Genomic DNA, 18734 nt, shown 5'->3' with positions numbered 1-18734 from the left:
GCAGGAAGGAGTCAGTGAAATGGACACACTGCCTTATTACTGATTACAGCAGTACGCCTCTCACCCTGAAGTACTTTGTTAGCTGTTGCTGTTTCATGGATACCCTTCATCAGGTTAAAGACATTCCCTTCTATCTTCTTTTAGTTTATTAAGAGTTTTAAATAGTAGTTGAATATTTTCAGATGATTTTTCTGCATCTATTGAAATGATCATATGGTTTTCTCCTTCATATCCTAATATGGTGAATTATACTTACTGATTTTCAAGTGTTAAACCAATCTGTATTCTTGAGATAAATCCCACTTGGTCATGATATATTATCCTTTTTATATAACAATGTGTTTGATTTAGTAATATTTTGTTAGGATTTTTATGTCCATGTTCGTGAGGAATATTAGTCTGTAATTTCATTTTTTTTTCTTTTCTTTTTTTTACGTGGGCTCCACACTGTGGACCCTGAGATCAAGACCTGAGCTGGAGATCAAGAATTGGATGCTTAACCCACTGAGCCACCCAGGCATCCCTGAGTTCATTTTTTTTTAAAAAATAACCTCTCTGTCTTGTTTTGGTATCAAGACAATACTGGTTTCACAAAATGAATCAAGTGCTCTTCTTTCTTTATTCTCTGAAGAAGCTTGTGTAGGGTTAGTATTCTTTTCTTCGGTGTTTGATAGAATTCATCAGTGAAGCAATCCATTCCTGCCATTTTCTTTGCAGAAAGGTTTTTAATTACATATTAAAATTCTTTAATAGGTATGGGGCTATTCATATTTTCTGTTTATTCTTCTCTCATTTTTGGTAATTTGTGTCTTTCAAGGTATTTATCCCTTTTCTTTAAGTTGTCAGATATACTGACCTCAACTTGTTCACAGTATCTCTTCCTTGTCCTTTAAATGCTTGTTAGGATCCTTAGTGATGTCTCCTCTTTCATTCTGATATTGCTAATTTTTCTTTCTTATTTCTTGATCAGTCTAACTAGAGGTTTTTCAATAAGGAACCAGCTTTTGGTTTCATTGATTTTCTCTGAATATGTCTTTTATAATTACATTTTCTAATTGTTGTTGATATATTAAAATGCAATTTTGTTATAATTACCTATATCCAGTAAACATATTATATTTTCTATCATTTTCAGTAGTTTGCTTATAGATTGAAAACAGCCATACTGCTTATAGATTAAAGTTTGCTTATATATAAAAAAAAGTTTGCTTATAGATTAAAGACAACAAATACTGACATTCTTACTCCCTATGTTCATATTTTCATGATTTTATTTTCTTTTTCTTACTTTATTGCATTGGCTAGTACTTCCAATATAATATTGATGAGGCTTAGTGACAGTGGGCATCCTTGTCTCCATTTTTTTTTTTTTTTTGAGAGGAAGAGAGAGAAGTGGGGAGGGTATAGAGGGAGAGTGAGAGAGAGAGAATCTTGAGCAGGCTCTATGCCCCAGCGTGGAGCCTGAGACAGGGCTTGATCTCACAACCCTGAGATCATGACCTGATCTGAAATCAAGAGTTGGACACTTAACCGACTGAGCCACCCAGGCTCCCCTCGTTGTCCCCAATTTTAAGAGGAATGTCTATTTAGGATAATGTTTATTTGAGGTTTGAGTAGAGGCACAGTAAAACTGCCCCAGAAGCTAATTTCCTTCCCCCTGTTGGTAGCTCAGCATGACTGAGTCAGATCAACAGAAGCACAGATTTTGAATATCAGATCCTACCTCTGTATAACAAGGATCAGGAGACTCATTGTTCCACAGCTCTCTTGATGTAACCTGTACTTCTTTCTCTATAAATGTGTGAAGTGTTATTGCTTGGCCACACATAGTGTAACTAGTCTGGCTATGCCTGGCCTAAGCACACCTTTCTGTGGGATGATGCACACTTCGGGGGTTATGTGGGCTCTGCTACATCTCTCTTAAGTTTTTCCTCCAACAAATCCTATATATTTTATACTGCATGGTATTAGAGGTGTGTATGTGCATGTATGTGCATGTGTGATGTGATTTTTATCTGGTAAGGAAATACTTTTTTATTCCTTATTTGGTAAGAATTTATTTCACGAATGGGTATAAATTTTGTCAAATGCTTATTATGCATTTATTGAGATACTTATATGCTTTTTCTCCTTCAGTTGGTTAATATAGCAGGTTTTCCTAATATCAAACTATTCTTGGAACAATCCAGCTTGATAATGGTATATATAGTCTTTATAGACTATTGAATTTCTGCATCTATGTTTAACAGATATGTTTTTGTTTAACAGATCCATCATTTTACTTTCTCCAACTGTCCATATCTGGTGTTGGTATCAAGGTTATACTGGCCTCACATAATAGGTTGGCGCATATTCTTTATTTTTTACTCTCTGGAAGAAACTGTATAATGCTGCAATGATCTGTTTCTTGGCAGTTTGGTAGAATTTACCTATAACATCCTGGAGTTCTTTGTGGGAAAATGCTTTAAGTACTCCTTCAATTCCTTTAGACATTTATAGGATTATATAGGCTTTCTAAATTTCCTTGAGTCATTTTTGTAAGTTATATTTTTCTATGAATATTATGTCCATTTCTCCTAAGGTTTCAGATTTACTTGTATAGGCTAGTTGACGGTATTCTCATTATCTTTTTAATCTCTGCTCTATCTGTGTCTATGTCACCTTTTTCATTTATAAGGATTTTTATTTGTGCTCTTTGTTTTTCTTGATCAGTTGATAGAAGTTTGTTCATTTTCATAGGGTTTTCAAAGAACTAATTTTGGTGTTCTCTTCTCTGTACTTTTGACTTATGTTTCATTAATTATGGCTCTTACTTGTATTGCCTTTTTCTTTCTACTTTCTTTGTATCGTTTGTTGTTCTTTTCCTAACTTCTGAACTCCGACATTTAGTTCATTAATTTTTGAACTTTTCTAACTATGTACTTAAAGTTCCCATGAAGCATTGCTTTTGCTGCATCAGACAAGTTTTTGTATAGAAAATGATCATTAATATTCATTTAAAATTTTGTCACTGTCCATATTTCTTCTTTGATCCATAAGCCATTTCAGAGTATCTTTAAAAATATATAAACATGGAAATTTAAAATTTATCTTCTTGTCCTTAATAACTTAATTTTTTCTGTGTGTTCAGAGAATGAATTAGTTCAAATTGTTAGTTGTATTATTTGAATCTTCTTTTTGTGATTTTTTTTGGGGGGCTTCTTAACCTGAATTGAGAGAGGTGGTTCAAAATTTCATAGTATTATGGTAAATCTGTCAGTTTCTTCCTGCAGTCTCTTAATTTTTGTTTTATATGTATTGACCCTATTATATTAGATGCTTGAATGTTTATAATGATCTTCTTGGTGAACTGGAACCAATTATCATTGAAAGAGACCCTCTCATCCTTAATGATGCTTTCCATCTTAGCGTCTATTTTGGCTGATAATAGTGTAGCTAAACCTGCTTTATTTTGATCTGTATTCACCTGATATTTTTTCCATATTTTTACTTTGTCTTTTTAAGTTTATGATTTAGGAGTATCTCTTATAAGAGAGTATAGCTTGTTTTTTTGTTTTTTAAAGATTTATTTATTTATTTTATAGAGAGAGGGGAGGGGGCAGAGGGAGAGGTAAAGAGAGAATCTTAAGCAGACTCTATGCTGAGCACTGAGCCTGATGTGGGGCTCAACCTTACGACCCTGAGATCACAAACTGAACCAAAACCAAGAGTCGGATGCTTAACCAACTGAGCCACTCAGGGGTCCCTAGCTTGTTTTGTTTTGTAATTAATCTGGAAATCTGTCTTTTACCTGGAGAATTTAGCTCATTCATATTTGTCTGCATTTTTTCTATCATAATCTTAACTCTGCCACTTTTTTCTGCTTTTTTCCTCTCTCCTTTTAGAGAGTGACAGACTTTCCTACAATATTTGATAATCCTCCCTTCTCTTACTGCTTACAGAATATTCCAGGTTTATCTTACTACTGGAATACTATCTCCAAAAAAAAAGACCCTTTTTTGGTAAGTCTCTGAAGCTGTGTTTGCAAAGGGCATTTTTTATTATGGTCTCACATTTGAATAATAGTTTGAATAAAAATTTTTAGGTCTTAAGTTTATTTACTTCAGTATTTATCTTGCTTGGTATTTGCTGCGCTTCTTGGATTTGTGGGTTGATGTAGTTCTTCATTTTTAGAAAATACTCAGTCATTATCTCTTCAAATATTTCTTTTGCCTATTCTGCTCTCTCTTTCTGGGACTCCAGTTATGTGCTTGTTTGTTTGATATTTCCCACAGATTTCCTGTGTTCCATTTAAAAAAAATTCATTTACAAATCATAATTCATTTCTTCTTTCTGATCTTTGGTTCGAATAATTTTGTTGACTTGTCCTTGAGTTCTGTGACTTTTTCTTCTGTGGTATCCATTCTATTGGTAAGCCTATCCAATTTACTCTTCATTTCACATGTTGTATTTTTTATTGTGTTACTTTTAAAAGTTTTCTTTCCTCTGCTCAAATTTTCTATTCTCTCATTCATTTTGCTTCTCTTTAACATATTTATAATGGCTATTTTAAAGTTCTTGTCTGCTAATTTAAACATGCGGGTCATCTGCATGTCTGTTTCTATTGACTATTTCTTCTTGAGATTATATGTCATAATTTCTTGCTTCTTAGACATACTGTATACAAGAACAGAGAGACCAAAGTAGAAAATACATACCCCTAGGATGGCCAGGCTCTAGTCTGTGTCAGACACCTAGCCTGAACAGCTGATCTCTGATATCATCCGGAGGTGAGCTGGGCTGGGCCTGGTGTGCAGGGCTCATTAGTGCCAATTCATGATTGGTTTTAGATTCTTGAGGGTTGGAACAGACCTCTCCCTCCAGGTGGACTGGGGAATCTCAGCCTTTTGAGGCTATGAATCTCTCTGCTTTCCAGCCCAGCCACTGGCTTCCCATGCACTTAGTAAAAATCCTGTGGGGGAGAATTGGTGGGTGCTGAGCACTTGCTCTGCATTTGCGACTCCTGATTCCAACCCATCATGCTTGCTCACATAATCATTGAAAGCTTAGTTGGATTTCCCCAGCTCCTCAAATTGCTCTGTCCACAGTGGATTTGCTCCTGGGATGACAGCCGTCATCAGTCTTTCTCACCCAGGAAGGGCTCATCTGTACTTCTAGCCATATTCAGCAATCTGATAGGTTAAATGATATGATTTTACAGGGTCTCTGATTCCTTGATGTTACAGTGAGAGTGATGGCGTTTTGTGACTGTCTCCATGCTCACTGAATGGATCTCCTGAGTATTTAAAATCTACCATTTAATTATCTTGTATCTGATGTCACTGTTGAGAAGTCTGGTGCCAGTGGGATTATTGTTCCTTTGAAGATTCTTGTTCCTTTTTTCTCTAGATACTTTAAGAATTTTTTCCTGTTTGTCTCTGATATTCTTAAATTTTGCTATAATATGCTAATATTCCTCTTTTCTCCTGTTTGATGTTCTGGGCCCTTTCAGCCTGTGGTGGTTCATCTGTCATTCTGGGAACTGAGCTCCATAGTGGCTCCAACATTTCATTGTGTTTTTATTTTTCTCTCGTCTTGGACTCCTGTTACCTCAGTGTTGGCACTTCTACCCTCCGCAGTGCCTACATCTTCACACAGACCTCCCTGCTTCTCTGTGGGACGAGTCCTCAGACTGGTCTTTTAGCTCATTAACTTAGCCTTCATCTGTATCCATTTGTAAATTGTGTCTGTTATTTCAGCTATTATAGTTTTTCAGTCCTCTTTTCCACTCTCTTTGGTTAAAAATGATTTATTGACCCTGTTTCTTATGACCAGTGCCATGTTTCCTTCCATATACCTGTCATGCTTATATATATGCTCGTCCACCTTCTATACTTCCGCTCCCGATGGTATATGTTGTTTGGACTTTATTGTTACTATCTTTGGAGAGGGCTGGGCTTGGATAGATAGGAGGACAGGAAAGACACTTGGCGCTAGGCAGCCCCCATCTGTCTTCCAGAATTCTTCACCTGCGTGGGGCCTCCCAGCTTGGGCTTTGCAGAGCATTGGGACAGAGCAGCACTGTGTGCCCCACCCGTCTCTGGGTGCTGTCGTGGTCCCTGAGCTGCTTTGTTTAAAAATCCTTGTTTTGGGCACCTGGGTGGCTGAGTCGGTTAAGCGTCTGCCTTCGGCTCAGGTCATGATCCCGGAGTCCTGGGATCGAGTCCCACATCGGGCTCCCTGCTCCATGGGGAGCCTGCTTCTCCCTCTGACTCTACCCCCTCTTATGCTCTCTCTCTCTCAAATAAATAAATAAAATCTTTAAAAAAAATCCTTGTTTTGTGAAAGATATGTTAACATCACGCAGGTTTTCTGATGAGCAGAGTTAGGGATGCTTAGGCTTAATGCAATACACCTGCAGTTGTGTTAGTGGCCCTGTGTCTGCAGGGGCATCAGTCGGGGGGCCCTGCCTCCAGGCCATGCACCCTGGCACACTGTGGGAGCCTGAGGCGATGCTCTCTGAAGCAGCACTCCTCAGATGGCTCTGGGGGTCCTGGGGGGCCTTGTTCAAATGCAGGGTCTGCTTCCATGGGTCTGGGTGGGGCCAGGGCCAGGAGCAGGAGACGGGCCCTGAATCCTAATCTGCCTCTTGAGTACTCTGCCCTTGGGCTACCTCTCGGCCTCAGCTGCTTCATTTGCAGGGTGGGCGTATGGGTTGGACGCCCTGCTCTGAGGACGGGGAAGCCCTTAGTGAACAGTCCAGAGTGGAGCTGCCACTAGTCCTCACCACCTTCCCCACAGGGTCATGGCCTCACTTTGCGGGAAGGTGGGGGAGGGCCAGGGTCAGAATTGTGGTCCCTGTGCTCCCCTGAGGGGCCCTGGGGAGGAGGGTGTGGACCCCACTGGCTCTGCCCGCCTGCCCGCCCTCCCTGCCCCGGAGGGCCTGCAGATCACCGTGGCACTGTGGAGGTTCGCTCCAGACACCCTGCGGCTGGCAGACGCGGACGTGGCTGGGGGAGCTCGGGCTGTAGCCTTGGTCACACTTGTACAGGGCCACGGAGCCCAGCCGAGTGCCGTTGAAGCGCAGCGTGGCATGTTTCACCTCCGCTGGGGGGCCACAGTCCACCTCTGCAAGGACACAGAAGCCCTGTCCTGCACTGGCGGGGGCACCTGCCTGAGGCCCCTCCCTCAGCTTTGCCCTCTGCCCCAGCAGGCCGTAGGGCCTGGGACCCCTGCGCCCTGCACAGCCCTGCCAGGGTGAAAGTGTCTTGACTTCCAGGAGTAGCTGCCCATCGGTTCTCTCCTTCTTTCCCCTCCCTCCTCTCAGCTCCCTGTCTGGCCCTGCTCTGCTCTTCTGGGATTAGGAAGAAATCCCATGCCTTCCACCCCAACCCGCAGCCCTCTCACCCGCCTGGCACCGGCGTCCCATGTACCCTGCTCGGCAGCGGCAGGAGAAATCTGGGCCCAGGTCCTCACAGGTACCCCCATTCATGCAGGGGCTCCGGAAGCAGGGGGAGGGGGCTGCAAGGACAGAGGGGGTCATCATCGCTGTGTCCTCCCCAAAGACCTCTAGGCTTCATGGGAGCTCTGCCTCCCACTCCTCCAAAGCAGGGCACCTCTGCCCACTGGGAGCAGATGGGGCCCCCAGGTGCCCTGGCTGTGCTGCTCCCAGCTGGGCTAGTCCACTGGCCTCTGCCCACCTTACCTATCTCGCAGTGCCGCCCAGAGAAGCCTGGGGGACAGTCACACTTGTATTTGCCAATGTAGTGGAAGCAGGTGCCGCCGTTGTGGCAGGGGCCCGAGGCACAGGAGTCCGGCTTCCCTGGAAACAGAAGGCCCCTATGGGAGTCAGGTGTCATGCACCCACCACCCAGCGCCCCTCCCCTGATCGCCAACATCCCAGAGCTGGTGCGCCTTCAGGGGGTTCTCCTGACAAGCAGACGCATGGTGGCTGGGTGGGGGCTTGGCTCCCCCGATCCAGGCTGACTCCAGCTGGCAGGGGGCCGCACCGATCTCGCAGTGCCTCCCGGTGAAGCGGTAGGGGCAGCTGCAGTGGTACTCGCTGCCCGCCTCCCTGCACGTGCCCCCGTTCCGGCAGGGCCCCGAGCTGCACAGGCGTGGCCGGGCTGTGTGGACAAGGGTAGGGAGAGACAGAAGCGGGTGAACAGGGCCAGCCTCCCGGCCCTGCAGCACCCGTGACACCCTACTCACATCTGTGGGCCCAGAAGGCGCAGGCCCTTGGGAGCCCTCTGCCCACCCATCCTCTCTTATCTGTCCCAGGCCCTGGGGACCACTGGGCCCTTTCTGGTGGAGAACTGGCCCGCGTGGCAGGGAGCGCAGCTGCCCCTGACAGGACGCTGGGATCCACCGCGGTCTGATTTTTGGTTTCTGTGCTTCTAGTCGCACCGGGGCATTTTCTCTGGGTCCCAACACCCTCCCAGGGCCCTGAGGGGCTCCCGGGCTGCTTGAGGCCCCTACGTATTTAAAGGCACAAATCCAGTGGTAGGGCTGCCCCTCCGGCCTGAGGAGTGGCGCCTTCAGAGGCCCACAGAGGAGTTCAGATCCACAGCTTCCTCGACATTCTTGGGAGCGAGGTGCAGCAGGAAGGGGGCCTGCCCGCCGTGCTAAGCCTTTCTCTCCCCACCACCCCATACCCTGCAGGCCTCACAGGCTGCGTGTCCAAGTTCTGCCCACCCTCCCCCCCAAAAGCTGCCACCCTGTGTCCCCACTTTGGGATGCCTTTGTTGGAGATGGACCTCGGCCACGCATGCAGAGAGCAGAGAGCCAAGCCGGAGGGCTTCTCTTTGCAAACACCCTCCTCCTCCCGCAGGGGTGGCTGAAGCTGGGGGGTTCCGTGTGTCAGACTAGCAGGGACCTGCCCTCAGGGCCACCGTTCTCGGGACCAGCGAGGGCAGCAAGAGGCCCAGGGGTGTGTGTGGCCCGGGGGCTGAGCTCCGGGAGCCAGGCCCGTGGGCCGCTGGGCTCCGACGAGGGGCGCGGCGTCCGAGCGCCCGGAAGGCACCGGCCGGGGTGGGCGCCGCCTTCTCTCGGAAGAATACATCCGCTAGTGTGTAAAAATGTTGTGAGACGCTAACAGTCTCCAAGTTCAATTAGATCTAATAAAGCCCCAGTGAATTTTTAAAAAATCAAGGATTCTAAAATCCATTTGAAAAATGCTGAGTGGGAAATTCTGAGGAAAACCAAGTAGTGACCAGGAGCCACAGAGCAGAACCACTAACTGAATGAGCAGCACTTGGGCTGGGGGAGACCGTGCGGGCGCGACACACGGAAGCTGGGGGACCGAGGAGACCCTCTCTGCCCTGCCCTGCGGTGCCCTGCCCTCCTAACCCTGCCCGCCCGCCCCGCCCTCCCCTGCTGCCCACCTTTCTCACAGTGCCTGCCGTGGAACCCTCGGGGGCACTCGCAAGTGTAGGAGTCCTCGTGGACGTCACAGGAGCCTCCATTGAGGCAGGGGTCTGAGTCGCAGGGTGACGGCAGTGCTGCAGGGGCACAGGGTGGTCACCCTGACATCCCAGCTGGATCCAAGGCCCCTTAAAAGACACTCTTTGGGGGGAGGGCCTTGATTCTTCACACCAGGCTCTCCGGCCCTTCTCTGGAAATGCTTTTATTCTCGATTTTTCCAGAATTCACCCTACCTCTCCTGGGAGCTAGGATTGAGCTGTGGTGCACAAATGTTTTTGCACCAACACCTCCACCATCTACCTTCACGTGTGATTATACAGTATGCAAGCCATTATTTGTACTCAGAAATACACAGTAGTATTTAATCACATACTTAATTAGACAGGCATGAAGTGTTCTAATAGCTAAGCTAGGGGCTTAAGGAAGAGCTTGTAGGCCTCCAGGGGTGCTTTTCCAGCTGTGAGCTTCCTGCAGCGGAGGGGGTAGACAGCCGGGCCCCAACACAGAGGACGACACCGGGAAAGGCACACCCACCCATGGGGCCTCTTGTGGGCCAGTAGGGAAGCCCTGGCCTCTGCCTGTGTGGCCCCCACTTTCTCCTAACACCCTCTCCCTGGCTTCTAGGGGGGCCTGTGCCCATAGCCCTACCCCCCACTCACAGTGGCTGACGTTGTGGTCCGTGTGGCAGACGCAGAGGTAGCTCCCACCGTACTCCATGCAGTAGCCCCCGTCGGGACACTGCGTGTTCATGTTGCAGGGAGTGGCTGTGACTTCTGCAGGGAAGGAAGAGGCCCATTCGTCTTCCTGGGGACTTCTCGTCCTTGAGAAGGATCAGGTGGCCCCGCCAGCATGGCCTGGTTCAGGCACTCTTGTGGCGGGCCCCCTCCTGGGGTAGGAGTGGGGGATCACGCGACCACTAGTTAAGGGTCTGGATCTATGGTTTGGGCCCAGACCCAAGCCACCAGCTATACTCTGGTTTGGGGGATTTTCAGGGACAGAGCAGGAAGCATGCCCCTATGCAGCCCCGGGCACTTACCAAATTCACAGAGGAGCCCAAAGAAGCCTGGGGGGCACTGGCAGAGGGTGGTGTTGGTCCCCAGGCATCTGCCACCATTACGGCACTCACAGTGGTCAGGGGTTCCTGCCATAGATTGAGGGGGAGCCTCCAATGTGGGGGTGCTGGAGGATCGGGGCCCTCTCCTGCTTCTGACCCTGCCCTGCTCCTGTGGCTACCTTCCCATGAACACTGCTGTGCAGATACACACACACACACACACACACACACACACATACACACACACACTCTCTCTCTCTCTCTCTCGTCCCCCCACCCACTCATGGGTGTTTGCACACACACCCGTTGCCTTCCTGTATGCACTACCCACAGGAGGACCCTGCCCTGGACTGCAGCCCTGGTAGCCCTGGCCCAGACTCACTCTCCCTGCAGTCAGGCCCAGTGAAGCCCTGGGGGCATTCGCACACGTAGCCCTCATCTGCATCCACACAGGTGCCCCCATTCTGGCAAGGGGCTGAGAGGCAGGCATCCGGCACTGGTTGGCTTCCTGCAAGAAAGACAGAGGTCACCAGAAGCTGCACGGAGAACATGGGGGGAATGGGGCCAAGGGCCCCCTTGCCCAGACCCCACAGCACTCAGTTCTCAGTGCAAGTGGGATTTAAGCCTGAGGCCCACTTTCTGGAAGCTGGTTTCTAGCTGGCCCTCACCATCTGAGTCCCTTCTGTGGAGCAGAAGGTGAAGCAAGAGTATGGAGACCTCACGGTGTGCACCAGTGGGCCCAGCTGAGACCAGAGGGCTCCAAACAAATGCTTCTAATCAAGCATCTATGTTAGTAACATGGTTGGGATTTTCCAGATACAGTTTTTGTTGATTTCCAGTTTAACTACTGTAATCAGAGAACACAGTCCTTTTTAACTGATTGAGCTTTATTTTATGTCCTACAGGATGGTCTGTCAGGGTGAGTGCTCCATGAGCACTTGGAAAGGAAGTGAGTGTCTGTAAATGTCACTTAGGTCAGGTGGGCTGACGGTGCTGTTTGCATCTTCGAGGTCCCTCCTGATTCCTGCGAATCACTGAGAGCGGCGGGTTGGAATCTGGTTACAGATCTCTTTCTCCTTGTTTTCCCTTCGTGTATTTTGACTCATGTTCACAGGGGCAAGTACATCAGAATTGCTGTGCCTTTTTGATGCTTGACGCCTTTGTCATAAAAGACCCCTCTGTTCCAGGCAGTATTCCTTTCTCTAGAGTTTAATCTGTTTGCTATGAATGTAACGACTCCAACTTCTCTTGATCAGTGTTTGTCAACCTATTCCTTTTCATTGTTAGATGTTTGATTTCTTCATGTGCTTTAGAATTTATCTTTTAAATAATATATGGCAAAATTGACTTTTGCTCGAGGTACACTTCTGTGAATTTTAACACGTGTATAGATTTGTGTTGCCCCCACCACAGTCAGGACACAGAACATTCCGTTACCCCAAATACTTGCTTGTTGTATCTTCAGGGTCGCAGACTCCCTGCCCTCCTGAGGCCCTGGCAACACTGATCTGTTCATCACCACAGCTTTGTTGCTTTAAGATTACTCATGAACAGTATGTAATCTTTTGAGACTGGCTTCTTTCACTCAGCATGAGGCCTCCAGGATCTGTCTCTGTTGTGTGATCAGCAATCACGCGTCCCACGAACAGGGAGGGACATTTGGGTTCTCAGCTTTTGGAGATTGTAAATAGACATGCTATAAACATTTGTGTATTTTGTGTGAACGTAAGTTGTCATTTCTTTAGGGTTCATAGCTAGGAATGGGATTGCTGAGTCATATTATAAGTGTATGTTTAACTTTATGAAAAGCTGCCAAGCTGTTTTCACAGGGGCTAAACATTTGGCATCACCACCAAAACTACGTGAGAGTTCCCACGGTTCTGTGTCCTCACCAGTCAGCACTTTTTATTTTAGCCATTTTGTTAGGTTTGTGGTGGTATCTCATCGTGGCTTTAATGTGCAACTCACCCATGGCTAATGATAATGACGCATGATTACATTTGTTCACCTGCTCCAGATATCCTTTTTCGTTCAGATCTTTTGTCCATGTTTTGCTTGGTTTCTCACAGGTGAGTGTGGAGAGTTCTTTATGTGTTCCAGACGCCAGCCCTTTGTCAGACGGGAGTGCTTTGAGCACCTCTCGAAGCGCACAGCCTGTCTTCTCGTTCTCTTGACCGTATCTTTCACAGGGCAGCCTGTGTCATTCTGATGAGGCCCACTTCTGTTTTTCTTTGCTGGAGTGTACTCTTCATGTCTTATCTAAGCACTGTTCATGTAACCACAGGTCACACAGATTTTTCTCTTATGTTCTCTTCTAAGAATGTTTTCCATTCAGGTCTATGATTCATTCTGACCTAATCTTGTACAAGGTGTGAGGTTGAAGTTCAGTTTCTACATGAGAATGTCTAATTGTTCCAATACCATTTGTTGAAAAGATCATCCTTTCTCCACTGACTTGCTTCCACACCTTTAAAAAAACCTTGGCTGTATTTGTGTGGGTTTACTTCTGGATCCTCTCTTCTGTTCCACGGATGTGTGTGTCAGTTCCTTTGCCAATACCACAGGATCTTGATCACTGTAGCTTTGTTGTAAGTCAACACTAAGTAGTGTGATGCCTCAAAATGTATTCTTTTCCAAAATTGTTTTGGCTATCTTAATTCCTTTGCCTTTCCATATAAATTTTAGAACCAACTTGTCCAAAGCTACAGAAAACTCTGTTGACACTTTGATTGGAATTATATTAAATCTATCAATCAGTTTGGGGAGAACTGACATATTTACTACATTGAATCTTCCAATCCATGAACATGGGATGTCCTTCCATTTATTCAAATCAGCATACAAGTCCCGTACATGTCTTATTAGATTTATACCTAAGTCTTTCAGTTTGGAGGAAGCTATTATAAATGGTATTGTTTTTAATATTCTGGATCACATTACAATGCCCAAGGTAGGGAACTCAGGAGTTCATAGATGATTGTAGGGTTGCAGCCCGAAATCCGCCTCTCTGCAACCTCCCCATAGTTTCAAGTGCTCTGGGGCTGCCCTTTTTAGTCCTCTGGCAAGAGAGTTGGGGCTTTTATTGCCCCATGCTATGACTTACTTCCCGTGAGTGCACTCATGTCTGGGCCGAGTGGTGGGTGGACAGAGAAAAAGAAAAACGATGGATGTTGCCCAGTCTTGTGGAGCCGTAGGACCTCCAGTTGGAGAGGAAGTTTCCTCCAGTCAGTTTGGGTCCCTGAGGGAATCCCCCCTTTGCTGCTATTGTTGGTCCTGCTTCTCATGCCCAACTAGGGGCTTGTCTTGGAGCTCTTTCCATCCATCTGATGCTCACTTCTGGTCTGGGAGTCCTGCTTTGAGTCCAGGCAGGGGGGACACCAGAGGAAAAAAATGGTGAACTCACTACTGGTTCTGCGGTGCTTTGAAGCTTGGTCCTCTTCCCCAATCCACCTGCTACTACTTATTTTTCAGAGTCCTCAGATTGCTACTCCATGCATTCTGTCCAGAATTTATGGCTGCATTCAGTGGGAGACACAAGGTAGAGTGTGCTTACTCCAATCTTACCCAAAATCGGAAACTCCAATTTTCAAATTATTTTCAAATTATCTGTGTCTTTATATTTATAGTAGGTTTCTTGTAGATAGTATATAGTTGTATCTTGCTTTTCAATTCAATTTTACAATGTCTGCCTTTTAATTGGTGTGTTTAACCAATTAATGTAACTATCAATATGATTAAACCTATCATCTTGCTCTTGGTTATCATTTGTCCCAATTATTCTTTATTCCTTTTTTCTTCTTTTCCTGCCTTCTGGATGAAGTGTTTTTAGGATTCCATTTTATTTCCACCACTGGTTTATTGGCTATAACTCTTTATTATTATTTTTTTTTCTTGTTCCTCTGGGTTTATAATGTATATCTTTAACTTACTGTAGTCTACCTTCAAACAGTATCACACCACTTCATATATAATATAAGGCCATTACTATATTATTTCCATCTTTCCCTTCCTATCCTTTATGCTAGACACTGATAAACTATGGCTTGCAGAGCAAATCTTGCTTGCCACCCATTTTAAAAAATGAAGTTTCATTGGAAAACAGCCATGCCCATTCGTGTATGTATGTCTATGGCTGGCTGCTTTTGCATTGCACTGGCAGAGTTGAATACCTGTGATCACACGGCTCATAAAGCCAAAAATATTAATATCTGGCCCTTCACAGAGAAAGCTCACATATTCTGCTTTAAGCAATTGAGGTCATACGTTTTATTTCTTTAAATGTTATAAACCCCATAACATATTGTTATTTTTTGTGTTAAAATTATCTTTAAAGAGATTAAAAAGTAAGAAGAAAAGTATTTTACAGGCATACCTTGGAGATATGGTGGGTTCAGTTCCAGACCACTGTAGTAAAGCGGATATGGCAATAAAGCAAGTCAAATGAATTTTCTGGTTTCCCAGTGCCTATATAAGTTATGTTAACACTACACTACAGTCTATTAAGTGTGTAATAGCATCATGTCTAAGAAAATGTACACACCTTAATTAAAAAATACTTTGCTAAAAAAATGGTAACCATCATCTGAGATTTAGTGAGTCATAATCACTGAACATAGATCACCATAACAAATATCACCATAATTTAAAATTTTGAAATACCGCAGAATTACCAAAATGTGACACAGAGACACAAAGTGAACGAATGCTATTGGAAAAATGGCCCCGTTGGGCTGGCTTGGTGCAGGGTTGCCGCAGAGCTTTAATTTGTACAGAACACAGTATCAGTGAAGGGCAATAAAATGAGGTGTGCCCATATGTTTACCCAGGCGTTTACCATTTCTAGAGCTCTTCATTCATTTGTGTAGATCTGGATTTTCATCTGGTGCCATTTTTCTTCAGTCTAAGGAATTTCCTTTAATGTTTCTTGCAAATCAGATATGCTGGTGATGAATAATTATGTTTCTGCTGTCTGAAAAATATCTTAATTTCACCTTAATTTTTGAAAGATAATTCTCCTGTGTATAGACTACTAGGTTGATAGCACACTGTCTTTGGGCTTGCGTTGTTTCTGATGAGAGGTCTGTTATCATTCTTGTTTCTCTGTATGTACTGTGTCTTGTCTTTTTCCTCTGGCTGCTTTTCAGATGGTCTTTTTGTTATTGGTTTTCAGCAGTTTGATTATGATGTGCTTTGTGTGATTTTCTTCATGCTTTTCTTGGATGTGTGGGGTTTAATTTTCATTGAATTTAGAAAATATTTGGCTATTACTTCCTCATTCATTTTCTGTGCCCCTCCACTCCCCTCCCTCCTTCTGGGACTCCACATGAACATACACCAGACTGCCTGGTGTGTGCCCCACAGGTCACTGAGGAGATGGTCTTGGTTGCAGTCGCTCTCCCTCCTGTACTGCTTGTTGGGTGGTTTCTCACTTCAGTTCACTGATCTTTCCTTCAGCAATGTCTAACCTGTAGCTAATATAGCCAGTGTATTTTTTATTTATTTATTTATTTATTTAAGATTTTATTTATTTATTTGACAAAGAGAGACACAGCAAGAGAGGGAACACAAGCAGGGGGAGTGAGAGAGGGAGAAGCAGGCTTCCCGCTGAGCAGGGAGCCTGATACAGGGCTTGATCCCAGGACCCTGGGATCATGACCTGAGCTGAAGGCAGACGCTTAAAGACTGAGCCACCCAGGCGCCCCACCAGTGTATTTTTTAAATTGAGATTTTATGTTTTTTATTTCTGGAAGTTTCTTCTCTTATATCTTCTTCTTTTTTCCTCAACGGTCTTGAGCACATGGAGCATGTTCACAGTAGATGATTAAACATGCATATCTGCTAATTTAATCATCTCTGTCATCTGTTTCTATTGATCTATTTTTCTCCTGGCTGTGGGTCATATATTCCTGATTCTTAGTATGCCTGATAATTTTTGTTTTTTTTCCTGGATTCTGTTATATTCCTTCAAAGAGCATAGGATTTGATTCTGGCATATGGTTAAATTACTTGGGATTGTTTTGATCCTCTCAAACTTTCCTTTAACATTTGCTAGGACAGGTCAGATTAGCCTTTGTTCTACTGTTTATTTATCCATACCATCAAGCTGATACCCCAGTGAGGACTCTATGCAGTCTTGGCCCTGGGTGTGAGGAGCTCTGCATGCACTCTGGCTATAGAGAAGTGACTTATTCCCAGTCTTGTTCGAGTTCTGGGGATTGTATGATTCAGTGCTCCCAGTGGTTCTTTGCCCAGCCTCATGGATTTCACCCCGACTGTGCTGAGCGAAGAGGCAAGGGGTCCCTCTGCATGTCTTCGGAGATTCTTCTTGCACTCTCCCCAGCCCCTCTTAGTAGAATTCCAGAAAGGAGTTCTCCCCACAAATTGCAGCTACCAAACTAGAATCTCTGTCTCTGTGACCCAGAGACTCAGAGGAACTGCTAGAGTCTGGATCCCCTTGCTGCACAGTGGCCCGGAAACTTCCTGTAGGCAGACTTGGGGGCAGCTGTAGCGTGCTCTTCACTTCAGCCCCTCCTCCCAGGGGTAACAACCCTGTGATGCCTGTTGTCCAATGGCTGAAAACAGTTGTTTCATGTATTTTGTCTAGTTTTCTAGTTTTGATGGTGAGGGAAAGTCCCAGAACAGTCAATCTTTCTTGGCCAGAAGCATCAGAATGGGTACTATTTTTTAAAAATTATCTTTAATTTTTGGCCAACTTCCTGTTGAATCTGGTTAGAATGTCCAGATTGGTACCTTGTAATGTGACTAATAAGGTTTTACTAGGGGTGGAAGTGTCAGTTCTGTTGTTTCTTATTGGTTGCTTTCATTTGCATTATTCTTCCTGTACAAAAAGGTGGTTTCTCTGCAAAATCTTTGAAATCACTGATCTGTTTCCTAACATGAATTTAGTTAAATACACAGATATTTAGATAACAATCTGGGCAAGGTGAACTGTGACCCATTACAGTGATTTTAAGCAACCAAACAGGTAAGGTTGCCCCTCCCTTCCTCCCCTCTGCACGGCAGAGCCTCACTCTCTCCTCAGGACACGGCCTGTCCTATGTGTGGCCCTCTGAACAAAGACTGATGGAGGGCATAGCATCCATCTATATCCTACTTATGGGTAAAATTTAATTTCCTTCTTAAATTTTTAGACTCAAACTAAATCTGACAAGCTTGTCTTGCGCATCTCCCAGGGGAGCAGCTGCCCATGCTGTGGACTTCACTATTGCTGGCACAGGGGCCGGGCGAGGCCTTTGGTGGTCAGCGCCATGTCAGATGCTAACAACCTGAATTTATTCTGTGGGTTGTAAAATCGAGTTGGTTTTTTAACTGATCTACCAAGTCATAACCAGCATTTAAAACAACATGAAGTAGAAACTAGCAGATTTCATCACATGTGATAAAGGTCAGTTTTCTTGCCAACCCCCGTGGCTTGTTCCCTTGCATGGTGAGGGGTCTGGAGTAGGAAAGAAGGATGTTAAAAAGCCAAGAATCTCTGAGCAGGAAGAGGGGCCGTGAGAGGGTGGCCATTTTGCCCTGCATTTCATAGACGGTGACCGGGACTGGAGGGGACAGGAGGGGACAGGAGAGGACAGGAGGGGACTGGAGAGGACAGGAGGGGACTGGAGGGGACAGGAGGGGACAGGAGGGGACTGGAAGGGACAGGAGGGGACTGGAGGGGACAGGAGGGGACTGGAGGGGACAGGAGGAGACAGGAGGGGACAGGAGGCACACTCAGCCCTGCACTGCATGTGGTGGCAGAGTCACGACCAGTATGGCAGCTCAGGGGACAGGCCGGCTCAGGCAGGGCCGGGGAGACGACCCCCCGGGCCAGAAGTGGGGCTGAGCTGGACAGTGAGGGAAAGGGGCCAGGTGGCCACACGGGACCGCTGTCACTGGGGGCTTCGGGTGCGGGCCGTTACCAGTCTCGCAGCGAGGTCCCTCGAAGGGCTCCGTGCACAGGCAGGTGAAGTTCCCCACGAGGTCGACGCACGAGCCCCCGTTGAGGCACGGGCTGGAGGCACATTCGTCCACATCTGGGGGCGGCGGAGGCGGGAGCTTGGCTCGAGCCAGCCTTTGACTCCCGGCACCCGGTGTGGGTGCGGCCGGGTGGGAGCCTCTCCCCTGCCCCCCGGGCCAGCCCCTCACCCGTCTCGCAGGCCGCGCCCGTGTAGCCGGCCAGGCACAGGCAGACGGCCGAGCCCCGCTCTGCCTGGCACCGGCCGCCGTTCTGGCACTCCCTGGTGTCACATGGAGACAGTGCTGCAAGGGCAGAGGG

At 46.1% G+C, this 18734-nt stretch overlaps 1 protein-coding gene across 4 annotated transcripts in view; it reads right to left on the bottom strand.

The window, feature by feature from the left end:
- Positions 1-18734, bottom strand: part of SNED1 (sushi, nidogen and EGF like domains 1) — an 85145-nt gene that overhangs the window by 32417 nt on the left and 33994 nt on the right. For all 4 annotated transcript variants that reach the window (XM_078071593.1, XM_078071594.1, XM_078071595.1 and 1 more), the window contains exons 7-16: positions 18605-18718; positions 18379-18492; positions 10839-10964; positions 10439-10543; positions 10062-10175; positions 9363-9479; positions 7989-8105; positions 7685-7801; positions 7387-7500; positions 6934-7107 (exon numbers count right to left, since the gene is read on the bottom strand). In XM_078071593.1, coding sequence (XP_077927719.1) covers positions 6934-7107; positions 7387-7500; positions 7685-7801; positions 7989-8105; positions 9363-9479; positions 10062-10175; positions 10439-10543; positions 10839-10964; positions 18379-18492; positions 18605-18718 — 1212 coding nt within the window. The remainder of the gene's footprint in view (positions 1-6933; positions 7108-7386; positions 7501-7684; positions 7802-7988; positions 8106-9362; positions 9480-10061; positions 10176-10438; positions 10544-10838; positions 10965-18378; positions 18493-18604; positions 18719-18734) is intronic.

This window comes from Halichoerus grypus, chromosome 4 (genome assembly GCF_964656455.1).
Source record: "Halichoerus grypus chromosome 4, mHalGry1.hap1.1, whole genome shotgun sequence".
NCBI lineage: Eukaryota > Metazoa > Chordata > Mammalia > Carnivora > Phocidae > Halichoerus > Halichoerus grypus.
Note: the sequence above shows the minus strand (reverse complement) of the source record. Positions and strands in the feature narration are given on the sequence as shown.